This window comes from Dermacentor silvarum, chromosome 1, assembly GCF_013339745.2.
Source record: "Dermacentor silvarum isolate Dsil-2018 chromosome 1, BIME_Dsil_1.4, whole genome shotgun sequence".
NCBI classification, from domain to species: Eukaryota; Metazoa; Arthropoda; class Arachnida; order Ixodida; family Ixodidae; genus Dermacentor; species Dermacentor silvarum.
The window spans coordinates 125677952-125691906 of NC_051154.1; the positions used below are offsets into that span (position 1 = coordinate 125677952).

The 13955-nt window shown below is 47.7% G+C and overlaps 1 protein-coding gene across 1 annotated transcript in view; it reads left to right on the forward strand.

Annotated features, from left to right (window-relative positions):
• Nucleotides 1-241: 241 nt before the first annotated feature.
• The window catches only part of LOC119456786 (uncharacterized), a 28464-nt gene continuing 14750 nt past the window's right edge, over nucleotides 242-13955 (forward strand). Inside the window, exons 1-4 of the mRNA XM_037718635.2 lie at nucleotides 242-524; nucleotides 7948-8051; nucleotides 9830-10032; nucleotides 13764-13932. Of these exons, the coding sequence (XP_037574563.2) occupies nucleotides 242-524; nucleotides 7948-8051; nucleotides 9830-10032; nucleotides 13764-13932 (759 nt within the window). The remainder of the gene's footprint in view (nucleotides 525-7947; nucleotides 8052-9829; nucleotides 10033-13763; nucleotides 13933-13955) is intronic.

Genomic DNA, 13955 nt, shown 5'->3' on the forward strand with positions numbered 1-13955 from the left:
GGCGCTTTAGCCACAAAACACCAATAGACATTATATATCAATGTGCAATAAACATTACACTACTTCTGTGAAGACATGTTTCACTTTCGTGTTCTATACCGATTCCTATATAAGAGGGATCAACCACATTTTTTTTTTTTACTCTAATTCTCATTCACGGCCTTCTAAACTTCTGTGGCTAAGACAGGGCTGTGTAGATGCTCAGAGCTCCACTTAATACATGTACGTTCGCATGTTCAACATGGAGCATTTTGTCGCACAACACACTGCGTTGCTTACGGCATCGTGTCGTGCGCATTTCAAAAGAGGCGTACGTACGCAGATCGACGGCAAGAAGCGACTGTCGTTCCACGACGTACTGTCCACGTGTGGCCGGTTTGCGGAGGGCTTCAGGCGGCACGGTGTACACGCCGGAGACAGCGTGCTGGCACTTATCCCAAACACCGTCGACGCCCTGGTGGGCGCCTGGGCGCTCATCTTCAGCGGCGTTACGGTCGTCTTCCCAAACTCCCAGCGAACCGACGGTGAGTATGCACATTCACCGCACCCTCCCCGCCAGTGCGATGCATGTTCCTCGCTGTACGCTTGAACGTTAGCCGTTTTGCTACATGGTATAGGCACGCGCCTTTTGGGCAGTGGCGGCCACGTGCCGGAGCCCTATATACTATCTCCGAAATTCAGTTAAATTATCAGCAAGCAACACTTCCCCCAGTGCAGCGCCGAACGTAGCATCGGCGTTCGAGATTTCCTCGAAAAGGTGTCGCTGTACATGCAATGCATAGATAACATATCTAACTATGATACGTTCGAAGGATGTCAATGCAGCCTTCAGAATTTGCATTGATGAAATGGCACTGCGTCTCAGGTATTGAATGGGGGAATTTTACGTCCCAAAATGTAGCACAAGTTGGGCATTGGGGACAAAGCATTCTTCTATAGCGGAAAAAGACACGTACGAGCGAAGAAGGGACAAAGAAGATTTCTTAGCGGCTCGACCTCTCTTTCTACTTGGAAAGTCCATTCACTACGAACGTTGTCCGCGTAGTGGTCAGGTTCGCTGTAGTAAGCGTCTGCATGAGCTAGTGAGGGAGTGAAAGGTTATTGATAGATAAAAAGAAATCCGGCAGAAACCATCTCAGAATGACTGTCGACGTTAATGCGATTCGCATCGAAGCAATGTAGCGACGAACCGCATTGCCACCGCCGAAACGCATCATGCATGAGGCGTGTATACTGTAGCCTCTCTCGCGCGTCCCTCTATAGACACTATGTGCCACCTAGCGGCGCCGCCGTGAAGTCGGCGCATTGGCGCGTGTCTGAATGTATAGCACCGGAGAAATTTGAAAGAATTGTCTACTTGTAGCGCAGGCAGAAATACGGACACACAGAAAGGCACATTAGACAACACACAGCGCTATATAACGTCCAATAGCTAGGTTTTAAAATGAAGCTTCCTTTGCCTTCCATCCCATGGTTCCGCCTTGCTGGGTCTGTCGGTCGCTGGTCGAATTCTCGCCCAGAAGATTCAATCTCACTCTCAAAAAAAAAGGGGGGGGGGAAAGAAAAAGAAAAACCCGCGTCCGATGGTGGGATTTGAACCTCGGCCCGCCAGCGCAGCTGCCCGATGCTCGAACCATTAGGCCATAAACCATTTTCTTTTTTTTTTTCTTTCATGGTATTTGATACGAATATAAAACGTACATGTGTAAGGTATTTACCTAGCGGCCAAAACAATCATAGCCGCGTCTACAAGCACAAAACAAACACTTCACAGTACATTATTACAGTAAACAGTTCTCTGATAGGGAGGCCATAAACGCGCGTTTTTTTTTTCTTTATTGCCTATACAACTTCAATGCAAAACACTTACAACGACAGCGATACCGACAGTGTGTGTGTGTGTGTGTGTGTGACACACACACCCACACACGCACATGCACACGGACACACACACGCACACATCAATAAAGAAACGAAAAGCGGAAGCTAAAACTTCCTCAGACATACAAGTTCATCTAATACGACGAGCCAGTGGGGCGGCTTTGGTTGATCTCTGTAGGTCTCGGGTGTACGCAAAGCTTTCAATAAAGTTTCCTCTTGCAGAACGTGCGTTAACGTCGGTGTGACGTACTTGCATCCTTGTTTTCCGGAGGCTGTGAAGGCCGAGGACCATGAACATGTCGGGACGCCGCCCTCGTCGTCTACAGTTAAGAATCGAATTCGATGCGGAGTTATGGGAAGTTCTTTACTTCCCTCGCGCCAAGACCAACTAGCTCTTTCAGATGGTCATCACAAGTTGATTATGATGATGATTTTCATAATATGGCACATACCCACAACCTGGGATTGGCCAAGAAGCGGGTGGTACATACCGTGCCGCCAACTAGCTAATTGAGATGACGCTGCGTCCTGATCATGCTCATATATAAACCGACAACGGGAGATCGACCAAGAGGCGTGTTCGCGTGTTGATTATGATGATGATTTTCATAATATGGCACATACACACACCCTGGGATTAGCCAAGAAGCGGGTGGTACATATCGTGCAACCACCAAGTTACTCTGAGATGATCACCGCGTGTTTGTGATGACTATATTTTCGTACAATGGCACATACCCATAATGGCCGATCAGTCTTGAAGCAGCCCGGTACATTTAAAATAAATAAGAAGAAATGAAGAAATACAAGCCAATATAAGCTTTCTGACATTGCGTATAGCACGGGTGCGCGAGAGCACATGCGCGCTCCCGTTTCCTTCACGCAATGATCGACGCAGGAACGAAATGGGCAGAATTATAGCATTTCAATAATCGCATCGTGAAAGCTTCGCTTCACATAGATTCCAACATGTGCGTTTGATTTGCATAATTATATATATATATATATATATATATATATTTGCAATTTCTGCAGCCGTACTTATACCTCTGATGTCGTCACAGGACACGTGTGTAGATTGAATTATAAACATAAACAAAACCGGAGAAATCACAAGCAGACACTTTTGAAGCCACACTGATTACAGAAGGTGCATAAAGATACTCTAGCCCTTTTGTTGACAATGAAAGGGATGGATTACTGACGCACGCGTCACCAAATGCTGCCATGATGAGCGCCGCCAATGGCGTTGAAGGCGTCGCACCTCGACGGTGCACGAGATGAGACCGACGGGAAACTGTCGGCATTTAACACCGCCCACAGTGCGCTAGCGTGACGTTTACTGCTCAGACCAGAACGTGCAACAGCTCAGCAGGTAGGCTACTGTGCTTATAGTGTGCGTCCGCACAACGCTCATGCCAGCAGCGGAAGTAGAGTTACTGTACAGACTCCCTTTAGGGAGCCTATGCACCGGTGTGTATGTTCGTCACACGCTGTATGTTAAGTAATGATTGCATACTAAGGCACGTGAGCGTAAAATCCAGGTTCGTAAACGTAAGGTGAGCAATCGGGTTTTACTCGCAACATAATAAAGAATAGAACGAAAGCAATAAAAAAAAAAAAAAAACAGGGGGGGGGGGGGGGGGGCAGTTCAGCGCGAGCGCGGCTCCTACGCGTACGGAGAGTGACTTTCCTGCATAACTTTGGAACCCAAGATGGCGTACCTTGGCGCAACTCTGGCTCCCTAAAGGGAGCCTATACAGTAACTATAAGCGGAAGGCATTCAGAACGCCTCCCTTGCTCCGCCACCGAGGCGGTTGAACGTTGACGGTGCGTCCGCTTCACCTCGTCGTTTTTGACGCGAAACAGTCAAATGGCCTATTGAGCAAAAAATCCGGCGGCGTCTGTGCTGGCTCGGGCAGCACGTACCGCTGTGGAGTCTGAAGCATCGTCGGCGGCCGCAACCTCCCCAGTCGCGAAACCTGGCCGTCCATGCCAGTACACAGCAGACGAAGTAAGGGAGCGGAAGAACGCAGCAAAACGAGCGAAGAGGCAGGCAGCGAAATCCGCCATTGTCGTCAACTCACCCAATACACGGCAGGCGGAACGAGTATTAACGCAAAAATTACTGGCAGCGCAAGACTCAAAGGGCCACTCAGCGGCGTTCAATTGGACATTAATGCTTTCGCATTCAGAACTCAAAAGAAGGGCTTAGGTTGTTTACAGTGAAACGCACTCCGCGTATCTCGAGACCCGCTAATCCTCCGATGATAAGTGGTTCTTGAGGGAAAGGGAAAGGTTGGCGCTATCTTCTGCAGCCCTTGAGGGAGCACGGCTCAGCGCCAAATCCTCCGCGCGCGATCCACGCATGTGACGTCAGAGAGAGAGAGAGAAAAACATTCATTGAGCTCAAATGACGGCGTCTTCTCAGACGACGGACGGGGTGGTTCCCTGGTTTCGGGACCCATATACGGCCAGCAGCTCCTGGCCCCTAGCCGCCAGCGCAAGCTGGATCGACAGGGCAGGACTGGACCGTGAGGTCTCCCATCGCTCATGGGGTGGGGAATGTGGGGGACGGAGGGGGGATGGGGGGTATAGGGGATTTGAGTGACGTGCACTCCATCAGGATGTGTGCGAGGGTGCCTGTATTATTTTTGCAAAGTGGACAAATGTGCTCTTCGGTTTCTGGGTAGAATTTATTCATCAGGGCAGGGTGGGTAAGCGAACCCGCCTGAATGCGCCTGATGATTGTTTGTTGTTCCCTGCTCAGGGTGCGGTGCGGCCCGGGGAAGGTGCGCCGATCCTCCCTATACTCGGAGGTAATCTCTCTGTACGTGAGCACCGGGTCGGTGGTGTCGGCGTCCTGCCCTGCCCGGAGGGTCATCGCTCGAGCATGGTAATCGGCTATGACGTTGCCGGCTACCGCTGTGTGGGCAGGCACCCATACAAGCTCTACGGCTCGCTCCGGTGGCCTTTTCTTCGTTAACATCGCAGCTGCCTCTGAGGAGGTCACCCCTTTCCTGTAGCCGCCGTAAGCTCTTTTGGAGTCGGTAACCACTACCTTGGCACCCGGTTGGACGAGCGCCAGGGCTATGGCCACTTCCTCTGCTGTCGCTGACTCTCTGGTGTTGACTGCAGCGCTGTTTATCAACCGTTCCCCGTCGGTTACTACCACCGCTGCTTTGCTGCTGCCCTTGACGAGGGACGCATCCACGTATAGGACTCCCTCCAACCGCTGCATTTTTTAAAGGCTTGGTGGTGATTGCCGTCATCCATTCAGTTGGGATGTACCTCTTGATTGTTGCTCTCTCCGTGCGCCACCCTATCTTATCCAGCACCGCGCGGCCATGATTTGTCTGGCTCAGGCGGAGTCGCTGGTTAGACAGGTGGGCTTCTATGAGTTCGTCGACTGTGTTGTGTGCCCCCATGGCTTGAAGGCGCTGGGTCGACGAATAGATGGGTAGGCCGAGGGCTTGCTTGGTAGCCTTTCTGATGATGGTATCGAGTGTATTCTTTTGAGTCCTGTCTAGATTGAGATACGGGGCCGGATATGTTATCCTGGATGTTATGAATGCCTGCACTAGTCTGAGGGCGTCGTCTTCCTTGAGTCCTCTGTTTCTAGTTGAAACCCTTCTCAGCATGGCTAAGATCTTCTCCGCGCTGGACTTCATCTTGGCGATGGCGGCGTGTGCTTCGCCATTGTCTTGTATTAAGAGTCCGAGAATTCGACATGTGTCCGTCGGCTTGACTGTGGTGCCGTCAATTTGGATGCAGATGTCTGGTGGGGGCTGCTTGCGGGGCTTTCCTGGTTGGATTACGAGGAGTTCCGACTTCTGCGGCGCGCAGCTGAGTCCACAGGTCTTCGCGTACTCGTGCACTGTGAGTGCTGCCGCTTGGAGTGTCTCCTCCATCCAGCCGTCGGAGCCCGCTTGCTCCGTCCATATTGTAACTTCGTCCGCGTAGAACGCGTGCCCGATTCATTCGATTTGGTCTAGCAATCGTGGCAGTGGCAGTAAGGCCAGATTAAACAGGAGTGGTGATAACACTGCTCCCTGTCAGTGGGACAGCCCGAAAACGGCGACGACGACGGCGTAAATGCGCCTCGAGCGTCCGTGTAATTGCTATCGAACTAAAAGCATTCAATCGGCTGACCTCGTCAGGGAGTGAAGCAGCGCGAAAAAATGCGGACAAAGGGCCGGAGAAAAAGAGAAGCGCTGCCTGCCAAGCATGAATACCAACTCGGTCAACTTTCGGTGCTCTTCAGTGAATTTTATTGCGCCAATTCCTGCCGGCACAAAAAGTTGAAGCGTCAAAATTTTTTGCACTCTTGAAAGCTTAGACCGCCGTGTAGGGTGTGTTATGGCATCGCGCCGGCGCCAGTAAATCAACATCACTTTCAGAATCAAGAAGGGGTCTGACGGATGGAGCCGCACACTGTGGTATAAATGTTATAAACAGGGATAAGGTGTCTCAGAAAGGCTGGCCAACGTTTCGTAGGAAGACATATCTTCATCAAAGGCGGCATTGTCATCCTCGGCCCGTTAGTTTTAACAGGTTAGTAGAGTGACGACACGTGCGGTCGTTGTCGGTGGCGGCTGGCTGTAAAGGGAGAGATTAAAAAGGAGCGCTGTCGCTTGACGTCTAGGCGTGGTTTCTAAGGCGAGGGGACAAGAGCGGGACAGTGGGAAGGCGGCAGCAAAAAGAAGAAGAAAAAAAAAAGTAGCGGGAGAAGTAGGACTTGGGAGGATGTTCAGGGAGCGAGAGGTTAGGATGCCTTCAGAGAACTGAAGAGGAGGCTTCTGTTCTCGTCTCGACTGAGTTAGAATAATTAGGATAAAATGCATACGCTGTGTACAAAATGTTTTGTGACTGTTTGTGAAATTGTCAAAACTTCTGAGGAATAATTCAGTCAAGACCACAAAACTTGGTCACAGCACTTTTGGCGTTTGAATAATATAGCGCCTACCTAGCATGCCACATAATCTGTATGGAACATCGCCAACGGCAAGGACGGCGGTATAATAGTGTCCATATAATCGCTATCGCAATAAAAAAAAGCAAGTATAAGCATCGCTGCATGGTCAATGTTGCGGCACAGAAAGAAAAGTAACTCTTCCCACGCTTTCGTTTATGCCAGAATTCGCAGTGTTGAGTTTATTAATTATAGGAAAGATTAACGAACTTCTCTACCATCGTGAATTTTAAAAACCAGAATACGGTACTGTGGCTTCGATTTTTCCAAAACAGGAGCTGAGGAAGGCCATGAGCATGGCCCTGTGGTTGTTAAAACACAACCTCAATGATGTTTCGGCTTGACCAATCTATTGCGCATGACAAGGGGAGAATTCAAACATGTTATTGACATTGGTACTGTCGCAAGGCATCCTTTGATTTTAACGAAAAAGTTCGAAGCGGTACTAATGATACGCGAACCTTCGAACGGGGTTTATTGCAGTGGCGACAACCGGCATATGTAGTACTCGTACGAATAAATTAGTTTTGTCTGACCAGATGCGTTTAAATCAAATGGGCGGACTATGCTGGTTTGGCAGTGTCTTGTATGACTGCTGTCAAAATGTACGTATTGATGTCTATCGGTTGGTTTCCTGTAAATTTTAGTCGTAACTTTATCATTGCAGACGGTTGTTGTGACATCAAAAAAGTTGATTGTGATGGCCGAGTAGGAGTGCCAGAAAGATACGGATGGATGGACATTAATTAAATCCTGGATGAAAGTATGAAGCTCTGACTACCCATGATGCCATAATATTTATTTATTTATTTATTTATTTATTTATTTATTTATTTATTTATTTATTTATTTATTTATTTATTTATTTATTTATTTATTTATTTATTTATTTATTTATTTATTTATTTATTTATTTATTTATTTATTTACAGTAGCCCATAACTGTTCACGTCGGCTGTATACCAAGATGAACGTCTTCTGATTTACACGTTAGACATGGCTATAGGTTAGCCTCTTTCGAGGGCTGCTGTGAGAGGTATGCCGTTACAGATATGCAGAAAAAAAATATAAAAATAGTTCAATTCTTCACCCAGATGAACTTCAGCACCAAGTCGAAGATTGTGGCGCAACATATGTTCTTACCCATTCTACACGCCTCAATACAGTACGGAACATCGACAAACACCGCCAGATCAGGGTAATTGTTTTGTCTCTTTAGCCGTATACTCAGGTACAGATCGCAGAGACTTACAAAGTACGAGAGCAATAAAACAATAAAATGTCGCCGTAAATCAATCTAATCATATGCTGTCCTCGACTGTGTTTCTCCTTCTCTTGGCATCCATTCTACCGGGTGTTTCAGCGAACACTTTCAGATATTTTTAAAGGTTGCCTGTGGCAGATCGCACAATTCTAGTTCATGAGCTGGTCTACTCGAAGAGGCGGACATTACTTGCACAAAAAATTGAAATGCATAATAGACTAATTAACAAAAATTAATGAATAAAATTTTAACGAATTACCTTATGGCTCATATTCCAATTTACAAATTATAGCCGTGGAGTTCGCAAGGCGGATCCACTTGGAACAAATTCTCAGAATGACACCAGTTTCATGATATTAATTCCCGAAATTTGCGGAGAAATGCACTGGCGTTCCAGTTACTTTTGTGTTTCAATGCATAAAACGACGTTTTGTTCCACTTCCTCGCCTTATCCGCATGGAATATCATAACTGTGTTTACTCTCTGCCGTCTTTCCTTTCTATTTCCTAACGTTACGCCCGTCATTTTCCGTTTCGTTACTTAGCTTCCCTTTCAAGATTCTTTTTTATCGACCAAGTTAAATTGTGGGGTTTTTACGCTCCAACGCTATATACACCGTATGGGATTATGAGGGACGCCGTAGTGGAGGGCTCTGGATTAATTTAACCACCTGAGGATCTTTACCTTGCACTTAAATCTAAGTTCACAAGCTTTTCTTTCTTTTTTTCGTTTTTCCCCCACCTTTTTTTTTACATTTCGCCCCCAACAAAATGAGGCCGAAGTGACTGGTAATCGAACCCGCGTCCTCGTGCTCGGCAGCAGAAAGCCATTAAGCTAGCCACCGCAGCTAGTTTCCCTGCACCAAGTTTCAGCACCGCAGGTTAGTACTGGCTGAATGCGTACGAATCTTTCCATCAGCGGGGTTATCTCGATTCGGGTTCTGAGCAGTTGTCTGTTCCTTGAAAACGCAGGCGACACATATTATACGTCAGGCTTAGGAGCAGGCAAGCTGGCCAATAAACCAACGTATGATACAACTCGTGTCATCAAGGCTGCCAAAGTCGAGCCCATCGCTATGCAGCGAAGCCTTGAGGCTGCGAGTAGCACTGGCTAACACACTAATACTCCCAGGGCTAATAGTGTACACAGCACCCAAGAAGACAGGGACGACGGCCGCCGTGCAGCACGCGGAAGATGTGGGGTTCGGCAAGTTGGCTTCTCGTCCACTTTCATTTCCCTTATTGTTTCGATATTTCAATTAAAAGAACAGTTAACTTCCCCCTATGATTTTCCCGGCTTCATTGTGCGTTTGCTTCGTATATATGTTTGTAACCCTTCTAGGTATTTTTCCACTTGTCAGGAATTATGGTAGCTATATATGGAGTCCGCTAGATGTTTTCTGAAATAGTTTTCTTCCTTGACGCTTTGAACTATACGCAATGTTTCCACGACTGCTGTTATCTTTACTGAATAAGACGCCTATTTGTAATCTACGAAAGTCCCATAATAAGAGTAGCAGTGACGTAGACCAGAAGTTGGGACACCCACTCCAAATAACGCCACCCTTAAAATATCCACCATATAAACCCAGCAAATTACGACAGGAGTTCGCCCCCAGCAGGTTCCGCTTTCGTCGTGCGAAGCCGCAGTCTCGAAATTTTACTGTCAGGTGGTGCGGCCCCACGCACAAGTTTTGAGGCGTCTCTTTACAGGTGGTGTTCTTGACGGACCGGGCAGATGGCTACGTCTCCATCCTGGACTTCTTCGACCTTTCGTGCGCCGATCTGGAAGCCGTGTCTCTCGGCGACACCAGAGAAGTCGTGGCCGCCATCGGCTACACGTCAGGCTCTACAGGAGCCCCCAAGGGCGTGGTAGTCACGCACTACAGCATCGTTGCCAGCATCTGCACGTTCAGGTGTCGTGCCGCTAAGCAAGTGCATGCTGTGCATGCATGGATGCAAGAACGGGTGAATCTTATTAGGACGACGCTTGTGGAGTAATGTGACGCAAGCTCATACAGGAGTACCGGTATCTACCGGCCCAGCCTCGCAGCATTATACCGTGTCATCTGTTTTAATGGAAAAAGATATCTTAAAACTTTGATTTAAGCGATGCGATCATGCTTTCCTCTTTACTCGTTCTTTCAGCACGGCGGACACTAGATGGTCGAAATGCCGTCGCAGCCCGTTCGCTATAATTAACTCAGATTGGTCAACCTCTTCTCGCCTGTTGTACCGAATCTGAGATCATAAACTCGAACGGGACACTAAGATGAGAGAAATCCTTATTTTGACGGCCCGTGACAAATTGTGACTCTACATTGTGTGACGTAGGATGGGACGTTGACACTATGCAACACTAGAACGCCTTCGCAGACTGCGTGACAGTGCCCACAGAAACAGTTCTGTTTTTGTGTGTGTGTGTGTGTGTGTGTGTGCGTGTGCGTGTGCGTGTGCGTGTGTGTGTGTGTGTGTGTGTGTGTGTGTGTGTGTGTGTGTGTGTGTGTGTGTGTGTGTGTGTGTGTGTGTGTGTGTGTGTGTGTGTGTGGTTTTCTTTTCTTTCCTTTTGTTCCCTTTTTTATACTTTTTTTTTCTCTATCTACTGTCGAATCCCTTTACCCCTCCCCCGGTACAGGGTAGCCAACCGGAGATAATCTCTGGTTAACCTCCCTGTCTTTCCTTTACCTTTTTTTCTCTCTCTCTCTTTACCGACTCCATTACCGACTACAGACTGCCATTAAATGCGAGACGGTTCACCTGCCAAGTCTGAGTTTGTTCATGCAGTGCAAGAACATGCGAATATAAAAGCATTGTTTTGTGCAGGATGCCCGTTTCAGTTTTCTTTAAACGAGTCTACAACGCTCACCTGGGGTAGCAAATGGTGTGAGAGTAATTATGGGTGTTCTTACCTCGCATACAAGTATTTCTAACTGCAATTCGACTCTTTTCCCTACAGGGGAGCAAATTCACTCTATAAAAGGTTAATTAACTTTTTAATTACTCGTTTTAACGCAAAGGAGGAGGACGCCTGTGATCATCTCTTCTTTTTCGTTCGTGTCTAGTTGTCGCACTGACGGATCATGAACACATTCCAACTCGCCCAGTTCTCGCTACTTGAGGAGGACGCCGCAGGAGGCAAAAGCAATTTACACGGTTTCTAAAAACGCCATTCGTTGTTGAAATACTCGTCCACGAAAATTCGCTTTTAACGCAATAGCGTTTACGGCCCCGTGTCGCAGAAAATCCGGCGTCGGCGCCGGCGTAAGCATCCGGCGCCCGTGGCGGAGAAGTTCATCCCGAACAACCCTGACCACATAGGCCCTCCGCGTAGCGCAAGGCGTTAGTGAAAAAAAAAAGAATTTCTCAAAGTAACATATCCGTCAGAAAAATCGTAAAGAACAACTTAACTACAACCTACAGACATGATAGCATCGGATTGTAATTTGAATGTACGAGAAAACATAATTCTGTTACGAGGATACTCCAACACAAACCCCTTTTCCAGCATTTATACCATAACAACAGCGGCGCGTTCGGATAGGTTACTTGCGAAAACCCCATCCAGATGGCGCTCGCCTCCTCGGCAACGTAAAACGATAGCGGCGCGCAGAGGCGAAGGTGGAGAAAAAAAAGCTGCAGTTGCCGGGAAGCCTGACAAGCATTCAGGGATCTTTGAATGCTAAAGCGTCCTCCAAATTTTGGACACGCGCGCACCTCGGGGCAACAGCAAACAATTAATAAAATAATAACAAAAAGTCCTAGGGCCTTCACATTTTGAGATAAGATGGCTTATATTGCCCCTGTAAAAAATGTCTTCCCAGCAATGCATTTGTGTTTAAAAGTGAAGCCGACTTTAAGAGGATCGGTGGATAAGAGGCGCGCACAGGCGGTCAACCCGTTGATGTTATGAAACCAAACGAGGCTGGAAGCATCGCGTGAGCGATGGAGACTCTTTGTGCTCACATCTAGTTTATGTATCAGAGCGAAGAAAAGACAAATTTTTATCGACGAATATCCCAGCAACGGATGGCGCTTTTAAAACCAAGTTTTCAAAACATCTTGCGGCGTCCTTCTCCAATACTACCATTGTAACTTTGGTGTTAAACCAACAATGGCTTTTCGACCATTTAGTGTTCGTCGTGCTGAAAGAACAAACAGTGAAGAATGTATAATCGTGTAGGCTAAATCCTATTTTTTAAATCGGTTTCTATTAAAATAGATCCCACGGTATATGTGCCCACATCGCGGTTCTTCAGCTTCGCGTGGCGATGTTTTGTGACGAGCTCTAGCGCCTTCTCGACTCCGTTATACTATAACAGCTGCGCACAGATGTCGCGTCGTATAATTTGTAGCAATTTTTGTTACAATATAATGACTCTCTTGTTGGCTTGTGCGCGCTAGCTTTCTCTAACACGGCGCGCGCGGCAATTTCCTGTCGGGAATGCCGTGCACCTCTGAGCGTCCCACAGCGTTCGCGGCAGGAAAGTACCGCGCATGCCTTGCTGAATACAGGAAACACACGCGTAATTGCTGAATATTATTGTTGTGTGGAAAAGTTACGAAAATACCTGACGCGCCGTGTTATAGACAGGAAACGTACAAAGATTGATAAGGATTATTGGTGTGTGGCAAAGTTCCGAAAATACCGGACTCGGCGGGTTATAGACAGGAAACGCACAAAGATTGATAAGGATTATTGCTGTGTGGCAAAGTTACACCCTAAATGGCGTACTGCGAACAGCTGTTGTGGACTAGAAAATGAGTAAATAGACCTCGTTTTTCCGTCGCGCTTTGTCCACGCGCGTTATGAAGCCAACAGGCAATGAAGCTACGGAAATAATAGGAAAATTTAACCCCTTACCGCTTGAGATGGAGAGAGAGAACGGAGATCGAAAGGCGGGAAGGTTAACAGGAAGACAAACATCCAGTATGCTATGTATGCAGTATGTTAGTGCATGACCAGAGCAAAAAGAAAAGCGCATACTTGCATGTGGAGCCCTTTGTGGCTTGCGCCACTGAGGTTGTTTACGAAATTTCGCTAAGCTGCGGTAAAGTTTACATTGGCCAAGCTAGTCGATATATAAACGACCGACTAAGAGAGCACTCATCGTCTTTGAAAGCTGTAACAGATGGTAATCACCTACCTGCGCCCATTAAAGATTGCGGTTGTACCCGGCCGCTCTTTGACAATGCAACGATTGTGAGCAAGTCTGATGACTGACTGGTGAGGGGAAATTATTGAGGCTGGCCAGATAAGCGCACAATCAGCCACGTGCATTAGTGTCCCGTCATTAGCGCTCACCGATAAAGAAATAAGTTATCTTAGTAGGCGTTAGGTTTTGCATGTGAATTTCCAGCGCTCCTAGGGGGCAGCCATCTTTTGCTGGGCATCGCGGTAATTAACTGGCGGATAGAACGAAAGGGCAACCGCGATAACGCTCGAGCCTTGTTCATATCGCATGCTTGCCACCAGTGTTCGCTCGCCATGGCTTTGACGTCAGTTGTCCCGCCATGAAACCCACAGTACCCGCTTGGGCTGCGCCACTGATCTCTACTAGTATAGAGCCTCATGCCGTGGCCTGCGCCAATAGCTGGCTGCAGGGGTGAAGATTGTCTCTCTAATCGGTAATGCCGTCCGCACACGCAGGGCGTCGGAATGCGTGGATGATGAAGACGTGTCCATCATCCCGCGGCATCTGTCTCTAATCAGCTCTTCTCGCATCGCACTCACGTACCTGTGCCACGGAGTCACCGCCGTAATAGGACAGCCCGAGCAATCGGTGGACTGGCTCATCTCCGTCTTCAACCAATACAAGGTCCGACCGTTGTTTCTTTGCGT